Source organism: Saccostrea cucullata, unplaced genomic scaffold, assembly GCF_032062105.1.
Source record: "Saccostrea cucullata isolate Sc308-1 unplaced genomic scaffold, CSIRO_AGI_Scuc_v1 ctg1033, whole genome shotgun sequence".
NCBI classification, from domain to species: Eukaryota; Metazoa; Mollusca; class Bivalvia; order Ostreida; family Ostreidae; genus Saccostrea; species Saccostrea cuccullata.
The window spans coordinates 21390-35914 of record NW_026924169.1 but is presented as its reverse complement, the minus strand read 5'-3'; the positions used below and the strand labels follow the sequence as shown (position 1 = coordinate 35914).

Genomic DNA, 14525 nt, shown 5'->3' with positions numbered 1-14525 from the left:
ATATTTACTAAAAAGGAATATGAAATAGATCAAAAACTCTACGGACATATTCACCAATGGTTTAGACATCACTGCTGTCATCATAGTAAAAAGATGAATACAATGGAAATGGTTTCCAAGGAATTTATCGGTAACCATCGTCATTAAGATGTATGCTCATAATAATGACAAAGAAGCAGATATTTTTGTTTTTTGTTTTTTTTTAATTTGAAATGAACTTTGTTGTAAAACCAATAGATTAGCATTTTACATTAGCATTTCTTTTCTTAAAAACTTCCAAAATCAAAATCAAAATGAAATTTCAAGTTCAAAATGTTAAGAAGCTCAATTTAAGATGAACAAAAATTGCCTTGCAGTTAAAACCTAGCTCTATTCAAGATTCGTTTTGGATTAACTTCAAAAGATAGCAAGATACAAAAACCACAACATTACTGTCTTTTTGCCTTCCTTTCATGGAAATGATTTGTTTGATACCTCGTGGTATGAATCATTTTCCATATAAAGACTTAAATATTCTTTTTATGCTTATGTTTAATTAATTTTTGTTTCATATTGACCTTCAGTATTTTACATACATATAAGTAACAAGAATTTACATGACATTTTAATTAAAATTTACAAAGAAAGAAGCCCTCATAGTCTAAAAAATTGAAATTCAATTAATTTTTTTTTACATAGCATACATATATTATCATCCTTCAAACGAAGGTAATATTTTTTTTCATTAATGTGTAACTTATTATTCTTTTGCAAAAAGAATTTCTTAATTCTTTCACTGAAGTACATCTTAAATAGTTTCAGGGAAGTGACTTAAGTAAAATTGAAACGAATAATTGTCAAATGAAGCGAATTACAAGAAAATACCATACAAAAATAGTTATCAACTTCACACAGAAATACAAAGATTGTTCCCATGTTCTAAACTGGTTATATTTGTTGTGTCTGTAATGGAAAACAAGTGAAAACTTTTCCAACACTAATTTGTCCAATGTATTTCAAACAGTAGAAGAGATTATGCAACGCCATGGGCATCGAATTGAAATCGAATCATAAGGATACTTAAAAAACACATAACCTGACGTTAACCTTGTCAGAAAAGACATTCTATATCCAGCTTTTACAATATCAGTCCCCTGGCTATTAAATAAGGTTTAAGGTTAGGATGTAAAGCAAAGAAGGGGAACTAAAAAAGATTATTTTTTTGAAAGAGGGACCATATTCAAATATGTCAACTAGATATTTACATTGATTTATGACAAAAAACTTACAAGTGTCACAAACAGTGTCTTTCAACTCTTCATCATTTAATGTGACGTGTCTTACTATGTCTATTCAAATTGTACTGATTAATGTTTTCTCCATCCTACTCGATAAGAACATACATCTTTCTCTTATCCTGTCTACATACTTTAACGTTCGGACGTAATCAAACAACGAGTTAAAGGACGAGAGTTGGATGTAATTGTTATAGTCTTCATCGGTTTTAAACAGTTCAGAACAAAATATCCCATCACCTGATGACGAATATCCTCTGATATAAACTCTAGTTTCCCTGTCTCTTCATTCACTCTCAGTATTTTATCATTGTTCATTAATTCTTGTACAAGCAAGGTAATATCACACACTCCATCATCTGAGTCATTCAGTGTTATGAAGGTCTGTTGTATCTGTTCGACTTTCTGTTCAAATAGTTTCAAGTCATATAAAATGCTATACTTCTCTGACAGCAAAAGGAGTATAAGTGTACTCCATTTTACTTGATGAAAACCAATTTCAAAGATTCTGAAAGTAAATATGTGTACTTAAAAACTAATTTAAACAATAAACGCCAATAAATATGTATTTCTTTCATATTTCAAAAAGCTGTTAAATATATCACAATATTATTTTGAAAGTAATATGGTAACTCTAACAACGATTATCCTTAATAAATAAAATGCTATGTAAAATATATTTTTGTTAACCTTCCTCATATCCGAAGATAGTGTATGCTGAGAAATATCTTTCCATTTCTGTATCACAGACTCCACTAGACCAATCAGTAGGATGTATGTTTCTCCGGCTACACTGGTTCTTATAAAATTGGACAAAGTCTTCAGATTCATTAAACATTCGCTTAGGCACTAATTTGACACCTTTGGCTGCGTAATACGGAAAAGAAATAACATTTTATCTTTGATTATTACCATTATTCACCCGTAGCAAAAGAAAGAAAAGAAAGTAAGGGGAAAATGAATCTGTATTTTAAAACCAAAAGAGACCTAGGGACCTAGGGGCCACATAATCTACTAAAATGATTCAAGTCCTGCTGATTTTGTTAATATTTTTGTAGGTTTCTTATTCCTTTATTTCCTTCCTGTACATGTATTCCCATACTGCCCCCCAACAACTCTACCTCCGTGGAATTGTAAACTTTACATACTTGCAACATGGGATTATTTAAACAATTGTATGTTATATATTAACACGGCTTTCTGTTATGGAACATGAAGTTTTGTTTAACTGTACACCAGCATCAAGTAAAATTTGCATTCCGATTTTAGCCATTACAGTGCTGCTATCCTATAAGTTGACAATTCTATCCTATCCTATCGTGAATCCTGCATCCACAATCCTATCCTGTGGTTTCAGTCTAATCCTATCCTATCCTATCCTGCAACTCTCAGTTTTTTAATATTTAGGAATTAATTTGACAAAACGAAAAAAAAGGAATTACCAGGAAAAAAATCAGACATAGTTATGGTATCCATTTAAGTGTTATAAATTTTAATGGAAAAAAAAATAATCGAGATCGGCATTCCATAATTCCCGACTCGCCGCACAAATTAAATTTACGATTATCATTGCCATGTTAAAAATAAATGTTAACAAACAGGTCGTAATTACACGTGGACAAGTACTAATTTTGCGAACATATGTAAAGAAATTGGGCTACCAGAAAAATTAAAGAAAAAAAAATACTTAGTGTCTTAACCCTTGCTCTGCTGCACGCACTTATTTGTGCGTACTATGACGTCAGTCCTGTCCTGCGGAGCGCACATATATATGCGTTCAAGGAAAAAATCCAAGTCTTAAAACTCAAAATCGTGATAAATTCCAGAGAGGGGTTGACCCTTTCTAAAAAAACACATAGAATATCGTAAAATTACAAGATTTACAATTATTTTAATTAAATCACCCGTATCTGTGTGTTTTTAAGTATGCTTAGTGATTTTATTGTATGATTCTTTACGGAGCTTTTATTTTGCGTCGCCATTAACGTGAACACGTGAAAGCGAGAGTACAATGTATAATGTACTGCTGCTTCGTTTTTACAGCAACAAAACAAATTACTTTTATTACATATTTATCTTATTGTAAAAATGCTGAATTTAGCAATATTAACTTTTCTATTATGTTTTTCAAGAAGAGAAAAGTCATTTTTCCACAATATCCGGTTTCCTGATTGATGTATGGGGAAAACGCCTATAATTATAGAGGGGGAATTCCAATTCTTTAAATATTTTCCAATCGGTAACTTTAAAAAGTTCAATTAAAAATAATTTTTATTAATATCCTTCTATATGGACCTTTTCTTTTATTTATAAACTTATTTTTTTTTTTTATAATTCAACATTAGATTTCATTAACCTGTGACATTCATTTTTTTGGAGGCAAAATTTGTAAATGATATAAGCGCACAAGTAAGTCAAGATGGCGCTGACTGCACATGTTTTTTGATCGCTTCTTTATTGTCTTTAATCGTGAATTTACGCAAGTAGTTTCAAGGACTTAACGAGTTAAGGTATTTACTGTATCTTAAAATACACATTATGTGTTTCCTTTCATTTTTTAAGGCTAGTTTTAGTTTTAAAAGGCTAGGTTTATGTCTTATCGGCACGGGAAGTTAGATGTGACGAAGCAATCAGCTGTTTTTATCGTTTGGAATGTACATAGAATATATCTTAAAATTTCAATTTTAATGAATTAAAGTGTCCAACCTAAAACGTTTTTTAGTGTGTTCTTTATACATAGAAAGTATTCGGAGGGGATTATTTATTTGTTTCCTGTGAAATATAGATATAATTCATGATCAATATTACCATGATAAATGTAAACAAGACTGGCGATGGCCGAACGTGTGAATATTATTGAAGAATTATTAGCAGACAGTGAAAGTGAGGGGGAAGAAAATTTTGAAGGGTTTAATTTAGAGGATTTGGAAGATTCTAAATGTGTAGATGAATCAAATTATGATGTTCTGAACGATGAATTATGGAGTGATGGTGATCGAGTTCCTTTTCCTTTAAACTTTGAACAGGTACCTGGTTTACAAAATGAAATCTCAAACACTGACTCTCCACTGGAATTTTTTGAACTATTTGTAGATGACAATGACTATGAAAATATTTCACAGGAAACAAATAAATATGCAAATCAGTTTCTAAACAGTGGCATGCCACTTAAGGAGAAATCACGCTTTCATAAATGGATAGACACCACAGGTCTAGAGTTTAAAAAATTTCTGGCGCTTATTATAGCCATGGGACTTGTCTGTCAGATAGATGTATCGGAATACTGGACAGTAAATCCAGTAACAAGTACTCCATTCTTTCCCAGCGTCATGTCACGAGACAGGTTCCTGCTCATACTAGCATTCCTTCACTTAAATGATGATGCAAATTATATCCCACGTGGATCCGAAGGCTTCAACCCACTATTCAAGCTTGGTTCCTTCTACAACAAAGTACTTTCCAGGTTTCGTTCAGTGTATTAGCCTCATCAAGCACTGGCTAACGATGAAAGCATAATAGCATGGCGAGGGAATTTATCCTTCAGGGTGTACAGTCCCGATAAACCTGTGAAGTATGGTCTGAAAGCATACATGTTATGTGATGCTGATAATGCATTTTGTTTGAAGTTCCTACTATACACTGGAAGGTCCAATATCCAACCTTCAAAAAATGGTGCCACATATGACCTTGTCATGGATCTTCTTCGCAATCATTTTGAGAAAGGTCACATCCTTTATTGCGACAACTATTACAGTTCCCCTCAGTTGTTTATGGATCTCTGGGTTTTGGGTACAGGAGCTACAGGTACAGTGCGCCCTTACAGGAAAGGCATTCCTGAGAAAATGAAAAAGATTCAGCTTACAAACCGAGGAGACACGGCAACCGCTCACTATGGTCCCTTAAGTTGCCTTAAATACCAAGATTCCAAGACAGTGTACCTTATTAGCACTACAGAGTCTTCGACCAACGTTGAAACGGGTCACCATTGCTTTATTCAAAATCAAATAAAAGTAAGGCCCTCTATGGTGCAAACCTATGACAAAAAGATGGGTGCAGTAGATAGACACAATCAGATGATTGAAAATTACAAATTGCCGATCAAAACCTTGAAGTGGTGGAAGAAACTTTTCTTTCATATTATGAATGTTGCAATTGTCAATTCATACATCTTGTACAAAGAATCCTGCAAAGCTGCAACCCCAATGCTTCAGCGCAACTTTAGAAGAAAGCTGGTGGAACAACTTATCCAGACATCTGGAGCAACCATTGGGGTACATGTTGGACGGCCTGCTCCCAGGATCCTTGAGCGATTAACAGGAAGGCACTTCCTTGCTAGACTGGAGGAGGGAGGGAAGATGCTCCTCAGACAGTGCATTGTGTGTGGACCTGCTGAAAAGGAAATGCTCCCATCAATGCGGCCTGGTGAGAAACGGCCCAGCAGATGTGGTCACACGACCAGCTACAAATGCAAAGAATGTAATGTTGCACTTTGCTTAACACCATGTTTTGAAATATATCATACGAAGCTGGAGTACGTTTTAGCATACAAACGAATGAAATTAAGTTCTGAGGATTGATTTGATTGACGGTTTGAATGATGAATTATAATGTAAAAATAATATGAGCAGAATTTTTGTGTCCGATTTCTTATTGCAAAATTATGATTTATAACCAATGACAGAAAAAATATAGTTTATCAAATTCTTGTTATTCGATATCTTTATGAAAAAAAAATATCAAAAGCTTTGATAAAGCATAATGAAATAATTGTCATCCTGTACAAAAATTACAGCTCATACCACTGAAAAGAACATATTATCTGACAATATGATCGAGCATTGATGATTCTGAAATGCTGGTATATTGCATACATGTAATAAGCAAAAAGCATTAAGATTATGAGATACAAATTCATATTGAAAAATAATTTGGAATGAACATGCTTATGCTACGTTTACACTATGTTCCCGGCAGCCACGGCAATCACGTTTCAGGCCACCGTGGAAAAAACGGGACGGGCGTGAGAAAACTTGGGGGCAACGGGATGGGCAAACGTAACTCATCGCGATTGCCGTGGATGCCGTGCCAGATTTTTAAACTGTCAAAAAATTTGCCACGGCGGCCACGTTGCAGATGTGAAACTTGGTAGGTCGTAGTAAAACGGAATAAACGCAACAAAACGCGACAGCACGTAATAGACCGTAACAGAACTTGGAGGCAGTCCGCATTGGGACGGGAGAATGTATATTTCCATTCATCTCACGGTCCATTCAGGTTTTGAGACGTTTTGCTGAGTTTAGTCCGCGTTCTGTCACGGCAAGTTCACGGTTGTTGTCCGTTTTATCACGTTCTGCCACGTTTCATCACGGTCCTCACGGCAAACTAGGGTGTATGGTTGCCGTTTCCTCGCGTTCAATCGCGATTCGTCCCGGCATGTTACGGTTTATGGTCCCGGTGCGTTGCGTTCTACTACGGTCTGACACGGCGCACGCGGTCTGCTGGGAAGCATATAAATGCCGGGCACTGCAGAGAAGTTCCATTCTGGATCCATATGGATCTCCGCCTTCTCATCTGTCTTATTCATCTCATTCCTAGTTGCTGCACTCCTGCCTTCCCTCTCTGTAACTGATGCTGGTTCTCTTCATTTTGACGAAGTGAATTTAGGTATGCACCCAGCAAACACGCGAAAATAAAATCTTCGTCTTGGGAATTCATGATGTTTTATCTTTGAAGGGTTATGATGCTATGATTGTTTCTGGTTAGGAGACCTTTTCTGGTACAAACGTGGTCCATAGTTTCCCGGCGTGCATGTTTCATACGTAGAAAGACTTGACAGAACGTGAGAAACGTATAAGAACTTCATAAGAACGCGAGAATCGAGAGGGGACCTATCAGAACGTAAGAGGCCTGGGGGAAACGTGCTGACATACGTGGCAGAACCGTAGTGTGCCGTGCAGCCTCCGGCACTCCACGGCATCTTCTTCCTACGGCCCATCACGGATTCCGTAGAAGACCGTAGAAGACCGCAAAAGAACTTGTCAAGACTTGGATATAGATGGAAAAATAACCAAAATCTCACGGCGCACTACGTTTCGGGCAAAAGGGGCTACCGTGGCTGCCGGGAACATGATGTAAACGTAGCATTAGCTAAAGCATTAGATAATAATTGTACCATAGCTTACAATTACATCCATTTTCAATTTTCAACATAATAGTGAAAAAGATTTTACAGTCACAGGGTAAAATGTTTATTATTCTTTTTTAATGACAATATTTGCCAATGTTATCTAGTTTTGCAACTGAAAACCACCTGTTGATTTTTATCCAATGAATGTTCCATTCTTTTGTCAAGTTTAGATTTATTTGCATGTATGCAAAAATGTCAAAAGCTCATGTTATGAAGTTTGTATTTTTAATTTCAAAAATAAATTTTCTTCTCTTTAGAACGGACAGTGTAATACGTATCATTTCTATAAATTCTGCAGAGGAATGCATTGGATTTAGTGTCAACTCCCACAAACTAATATAACACTGATTGTGTCTATCCGTCACACTTTCTTGTCCACTCCATAAAACTGTGGAGGCACATACTTACCCGAGGGTGTGTTATGACCTTGATTTAAGGTCATTTAACCAAGATCATTAACAACAACATAGTATGGTTAGTCTGTGAACTTTGGAGGCTCTGACTTGGCACAAAGGTTGCTAACCTGCAGATGTCTCATGACCCTGACCCATGGTTAGTTAAATCAAGGTCAAGGTCACATTTTTAACATTGTTTTTATCCAAAAACTGGGTATCAGACCTTTTAGGACAGCTGAAGTTTTGTTTGTTTTTTTCTGTTATGTAGTATTTGGGGATAAATAATTAAGATTTAGAAAGTCTGCTTTTGCAAGCAATAGGGTATAACGCCTCGAACTGGACAAGACTTTCATTTTTTCTTCACTAAAACAATACCCATTAGCTAAGCTTGGACAACCATCAACTCGTATCAGTCTTTTCAGTACTTTGATTCAAAAAACAAAGTTTAAGAATACTCACTTTTCCCCTGTTTCCATGGAAACTATTGACAATTTGCAATTTCTAAATCCAATGAGTACAATTACAGTTACTAATCATTGCATAAATAAAATTTCATGAAGTGTTCAAGGGACAAGAGAGAACACTCGAGGACAAAATTCGTCACTTTTTTTCAGGTTTCCATGGCAACAGTAGCATTTTGAAACTGAATGACCACACAACACAACTACAACCAGTGATCTGCCTTTGAGGAAATTTTCAGGAAGATTGTCCCAGCCATTTTCGAGAAACAGCCTGGAGAACAAAAACGTGTACAATCACAATATGTCGCCCGACTTCGTTCCAGGCGATATAATAAATAGATATGACCTTGAAGTTTAATGCATTTTTACCATTTTTGAAATGACCTTGACCATGAAATTTTCATGAAAATTTCTCAGGTTAGCAATATGCTCATTTTCATAACTTGGTACATTATTTTTAAGCTCAAATTACATAATTATTGAAAAACAAAGAAATAATCATGCTTTTCAGGATAATGACCTTTAAACAGTGGTTGCCATGGCAACATCCTATCACTAATTAATATACATGATAATATTTTGATAAAAAACTAAATGATATCTATGTGCTTGGAAAATTATATCATTGTAACTTAAAAAATTAACATTTTATATAAGTTTAAAGATTGTATGTGCATATTTCATCATTTCTTAAAAACAATTCAGCAGAGACAGTGCTTACTTATAAAAACAATACAGCAGAGTAAGGGTTAATTTTCCTACTAACAATGATCGGGAGACCCGGGATCGCGACTTGCGTCCGACGTATTATAATTAATTATTTTTAAAAAGCATTGGCCTATACGGTAAAAATGTTTAAGTATATGTTTCATGTAAAATTATATTTTTTTCTAAACTGAGCACCATGAAAATAACATGCATGTACATGTATCTATAGTCTAACTGTGCCTGCATAAAAGGTTTTTCTGTATGCAATTCTCAAAAAAAAGATCTGACTAGACCATAAACCAAACAGACAAAGTCAAAATGTAGATCTAGAATATTTTGACTTTCACATATTAAACATTTTAAATGTGAAATTGTCTTATTATATCAAATATTAAATGTATGATTTTTTTATTTAAATTCATAATTTATTCTTTTTTAAAATTTTAGTTCAAGATTCGTCGTATGTGATATTTTTCAAACATGCAAAATATATAGTTGTTAAATAAAATTCAAGATGATCAAAATGTTTTTTTTTTTCATTTAACTTCAGTTTCTTCTCAGTTTATGGTCACCTCAGAGCAGTACAAATGTATTTCAATTTCCTATTTTGTTTTATGTGTGAAAATTTAATAATTTATGTTTAATAGAATATATTTTCTAAATTTGATATTGGTTGACAGATTGACAGTATATAAATATTGCATGTAGTTGAGTGTAACATTGAAAATTTTCACCCCAAGAAAACAATTGTCAACCGAGGCGCAGCTGAGGTTGACAATGGTTTTCGAGGAGTGAAAATTTTTAATGTTACACTCAACTATATGCAATATTTATTATATTATACTGAATGTTTTATACAAATACATATTACAGTGAACCGTGCACGCATAAATTCCGCGCAGTCACTATTTTTTGTAATACCACCCATCGTCAAGCAATGTTGACTGTTGCTACGCAGGAGGGCATGGCTTCATTATTCAGCGGGTAGTAGTGCTTTTTATCAAATGTTTCTCAACGAATCAGATTCAAGTAATTTACATGAAAGTATAATATTAATAAATATTGTAGTGAGGTCACACATGTTCCTAAGATCTTACAAAACATGCAAGAGAAATTCAGAATTCACAGTATTTACACTATTTACAACTCATTCTTGAGTAAAGCAAGTTTGTATTTGACCTTGGCATTGGATCTTGAATCTTAATCAGTGTCTGATTGAAAAATATTAAAATGCTCCACACATGTTCCTTAGATCTTATAAACATGCATAAGAATTCACAGTATGTATAACACATTCTTGAGTAACCTTTTATTTGACCTTGACACATGATCTTAAAATTATCAGTGTTTAAATGAGAAAAAAAAACTTTATCAAGTGCACAATATTTTTATTCAAGGTGATTCCTCGACAATGTTTAACAATTGAATATTCCATTACCATGAGACAAAGTCATTAAAAGTATCCATGTACAGCATTTATGAATTTTAATTCAAAGATCACAGATACATGTACATGAACTTTGTTTAAATTTAAGTTTATCAATGTTTTATTCGACGCTCATATTGAAATTCAAATGTCAGAGTTATTGTCAGAGAGATGGTCATAAACTGAACAGTTCCACAAATGTCAACATTGCACAGAAAACATACACTGATCTCCTTATTAAAAGCACCATGATTTCAGTCTTAGGAATCTTTGACACTGGTTTGAACATCTTTCATCATTTACTCTAACAGCATATGGCATGAACTGCATTCTGCACAGCTGCAAATCTGCAGGGTTTCCTGAAAAAAAAAATCACATAATTATAGGCATGTAGATTGTAAATTTTGTCATACTCATTTCATACACATTTAAAATGTTTTTGATTGTGATTATCTTTCACATTTTATGTACAATTGGCTTTAATTTCACCTTTTTCTCTCAAAAAAAAATGCATTTAGAAATCATGAAAATTAAAATCTTAAACTGCAACCTCAGTCATATAAAATTAAGAAAAAAATCTTATTTAAGATAATTTACTTGTACATTATCAATCATTTTATCTTGTCAACTTGCTAACAAGTATGAATACATTTGTTTTAATAGTGACTTTTCTCTATTTTCTCTTTGTATTTATATATTTAATGTTTTTTCTTGGTTTTCTTTTTTTTTGGTCTTGAAATTTGAACATGTAAAAGAAGAAGAAAATATCTATGTAACAGCAACATGATGACCAGAAAAATTCAACATTTCTTTCAGTTTAACTCTCAAGATTTTTGAAAGAAGAAAATCACTTGTTCCGAGAAACTGCAGACATGTCACCTCAAAGCAGATAATGATGTTTATATAGTTGAATGACCATTTAAAAATACATGATAAAAATAAAATCATACATACTATTTAGATTAAAATCCTTTATACTGTGATGTCGCATGATGACGCATGAGTGCAGGCAAATCCGTCACTGTAATGATGAATATTAAAAGATTAAATTATGTTTCATAACTCACAATACATCATACATACATGTACAATATGTAAGTGCACTGCTGAGTGATCTTATTAAACATTTCAGCAGTAGCATTAGAAATGATCATGATGATTCTACATTAATTTATTATAAGTTACACTGAATTGAAAGAATCAAGGAAATAATAAGATTAATAAACTGATTAAGGCATAATACATATGACTGTTCTAGTCTTAGAGGAGCACATTGATAGCTAATTGAATCATATGACAGATTAACGGGGGTATTTGTAAATATTTTATCCCCCCTTCTGTCTACACTACTTCCTTTTTCCGCACCTAATTTTTGTTTATATTAAATAGAATAAAATGTTTATATTTTAAGACACGAGAACATTGTTTTGAGGGATAAATAAGTATAAAAAATGCAAACATGTACAGTGTACAGTGTGTAGTATACTTACATGAACTCGCACATCACATCATCTATTCAAGTCCGCTGTTGACGGTTCCTGTGGAATTATCCAAACAAACAGAGCATATTTAACAGAAAACATGTTAGATCATTTTTACACAAGTAAGAATCGGTTAAATCATCCAAACAAGCTGAAGAAATACGGTCTTTCGATGGACTCTTCGTTGTTTACATTCCCAAATCTTCCGGTGATCGTTCACGGTTAGATCGTACGCCGTGTTACTCGAAGTTTATAATGTAAATCTGTGTTTTGAGAAAAACATGTTTTATTTTCTATTGAAATTTTATAAATATTTCTTTTGTAAACATTTTATATCGTATTTCGTTTTTGTTATTTATTCTGAAATATGAATGAACCTTTGCTCGAATCTGATTGGCTGTATAGGATACAGGATAGGATAGGATAGGATAGGATTGGATTAACTTCTATATGTTTCTATCGTGAATCCTCAATCCTGAATCCTATCCGATCCCATCCCATGTCAACTTGTGGGATAGCAGCACTGTAACCACAAGGTCCATAATTCCAGGACGTGTCTTATATGCTTTTAACATACATGTATTTGTATATTTTTTAGTTCGGTCATTGTTCGTTATCTTTTAAATTATCTTTAACGTAGTCGCCCGCTTCGCACAGTGGTTAGAGCGTCTGCGCTAGATTCGCAAAGTAAGGATTTGAGCCTTACGTCGCGGGTTCGAATCCCATTGTGGGATGCAGAGACCGGTTGTTCGGATGAGACCGTATAAACCGGGTATAGGACAAAAAATTGCAGCTCTCCAACGGCAAGTGGTGGCGTCTCCATATGAGTAAAAAAATCTCTAGAGGTACGTTAGAAAACACACAAACACCCATTGAAATAAAAAAAATAATAAAATCCCATCGCATGCAAAAATCAATATTCATGATAAATTGATTTGCTGAAAAATCATCAAATCTTATCATAGCTCTGTTTCAAAATAACATGTAATTACATTTCCGTTAAATAAAATCTAGTTTTATAAGTAATTAATGAAGGATACATCTTATAATTTGTTTTACTGCGTTAATCCTCCCCTCCATCACCAATCTCATTAATGTTAGCGAACAGCTGTCTTGTGTACTGGAGACATCACGATCAGAGAAATGGTACTCTATCATAAACCAGTCACACATGGAGTTGTCTAATACCACATCTATGAAGAAGTCTTTGTCAACGTCACTCAACAGACATATTTCTGAGTAAGATTTCAATATCACATCTAATTTGTCAGTTGGTAATCCATACACAGTTCGGTCTGTGACATACAATCCTCTGTCACGTTTCATTAATCCTATATCCTTCAGCTTCTTTAGTGTCTTCCTGACATCAATTTCTCCCATAGAGACGTCCTCATCATCAGGCAGACCGATATAACTTCCACCAAAACGTAGGCAAAAGGTGTAGAGGAAGACGATACGCTGATTCTCTGTTAAATCTGATAGCGTATCTGTGAGAAACATGCAGCTTATTCCACTTATATTGAACTCGCTTATTTTGAAAATCCACTTATTTTGAAATAAGAATAAATCCCCAGTTTTTGACTCTCATATTCTTTACATTAAAATAGCAGTTATATTGAAATCGGCTATATTGAAATATCGCTTATATTGAAGCCACTGATAGGTCCCCACAGGTGATTATGAGTTGTTTTCATAATGGTTATATTGAAGTACTCCCTGGCGGCTGCCGTTACTGTTGGTGACAGAAATTATGCCTGACTGACCAGTTGATATAAAAAGGTGTGAATAATTAAGTTTTCATCTGATGTGTTTTTATACTGTATGCTCTTACAAACACTACTGAATTAAATATCCCCTTAGATTCCAAAAAATCCCCTGTTGTCCCCCTGTCAGTCCCTGACATTTACCTGTGTCTCCCAGACTTTCTCCTATGATCCCCTGTCGTTGTCCCTGCTCTCCCTGTCCAGTTCCTGTCGTCCCCTGTCGTTGTCCCTGCCTTTCCTGTCTACTCCCTGTCGTCCCCTGACATTTTCTTATCTCCCTGTCCAGTCCCTGTCGTCCCCTGTCGTTGGCCCTGCCTTCCCTGTCTTCTCCCTGTCGTCCCCTGACATTTATTTTGGTCAAGAAAAGGAGTTTAAAAAATATATTTGTTGCATTTAAGAGTGAAAAATGATATAGTCTTGATAAGTTTAAGTATATTTTTTGAAAATACAGACTTAGTAAATAGTTAACACATTTTTAAATGCCTTAACTTAATCCCCTGTTAGTTAGTTTCTATCACTTGTATCAATGTGATTTTTTTTTGGTTCGGTAGCATTTCGGGTGGAGAACGGCAGAGAATTGCATCGATTCTAAAGAAGAAATAAATTACCAATTTATTTCATCTTGTGATGGTAGACAGCATATACATTGTACTTTATGAACCTTTTATATATATTTATAAACTTTTCCATTTTTGATTTGATCTACTTTGAAACATCTTTGAGCGTAATAACTGTCTTTGTAAAAGAACTAGATTTTAACAATTCGGAATACATTATCAAATTCATGCATGGGATATTTTGTTTTTCCCAAAGAATTAAAGGAATAAAAA

General features: G+C 34.1%; 1 protein-coding gene and 1 long non-coding RNA gene across 2 annotated transcripts; one reads left to right on the top strand and one right to left on the bottom strand.

Annotated features, from left to right (window-relative positions):
• The first annotated feature begins 4108 nt into the window (after positions 1-4108).
• LOC134265898 (piggyBac transposable element-derived protein 4-like) lies at positions 4109-5851 on the top strand. The gene is made up of 2 exons (XM_062748116.1): positions 4109-4726; positions 4901-5851. The coding sequence occupies exons 1-2, from the start codon at positions 4109-4111 to the stop codon at positions 5849-5851; spliced, it is 1569 nt and encodes a 522-aa protein (XP_062604100.1).
• A 4844-nt stretch (positions 5852-10695) lies between these two features.
• LOC134265892 (uncharacterized) lies at positions 10696-12200 on the bottom strand. Its single transcript, XR_009991848.1, has 3 exons — positions 11948-12200; positions 11406-11472; positions 10696-10810 (listed from the first exon to the last, which is right to left on the bottom strand). It is a non-coding gene; the product is annotated as an uncharacterized LOC134265892 (long non-coding RNA).
• Between the last annotated feature and the right edge of the window lie 2325 nt (positions 12201-14525).

What these genes read in the sequence shown, in the direction of transcription:
- LOC134265898 (XM_062748116.1), top strand. Translation starts at nt 4,109, where the DNA reads ATGGCCGAACGTGTGAATATTATTGAAGAATTATTAGCAGACAGTGAA. An exon ending in TTGGTTCCTTCTACAACAAA is followed by an intron (nt 4,727 to 4,900) that starts GTACTTTCCAGG and finishes TTTTGTTTGAAG; the next exon opens with TTCCTACTATACACTGGAAG.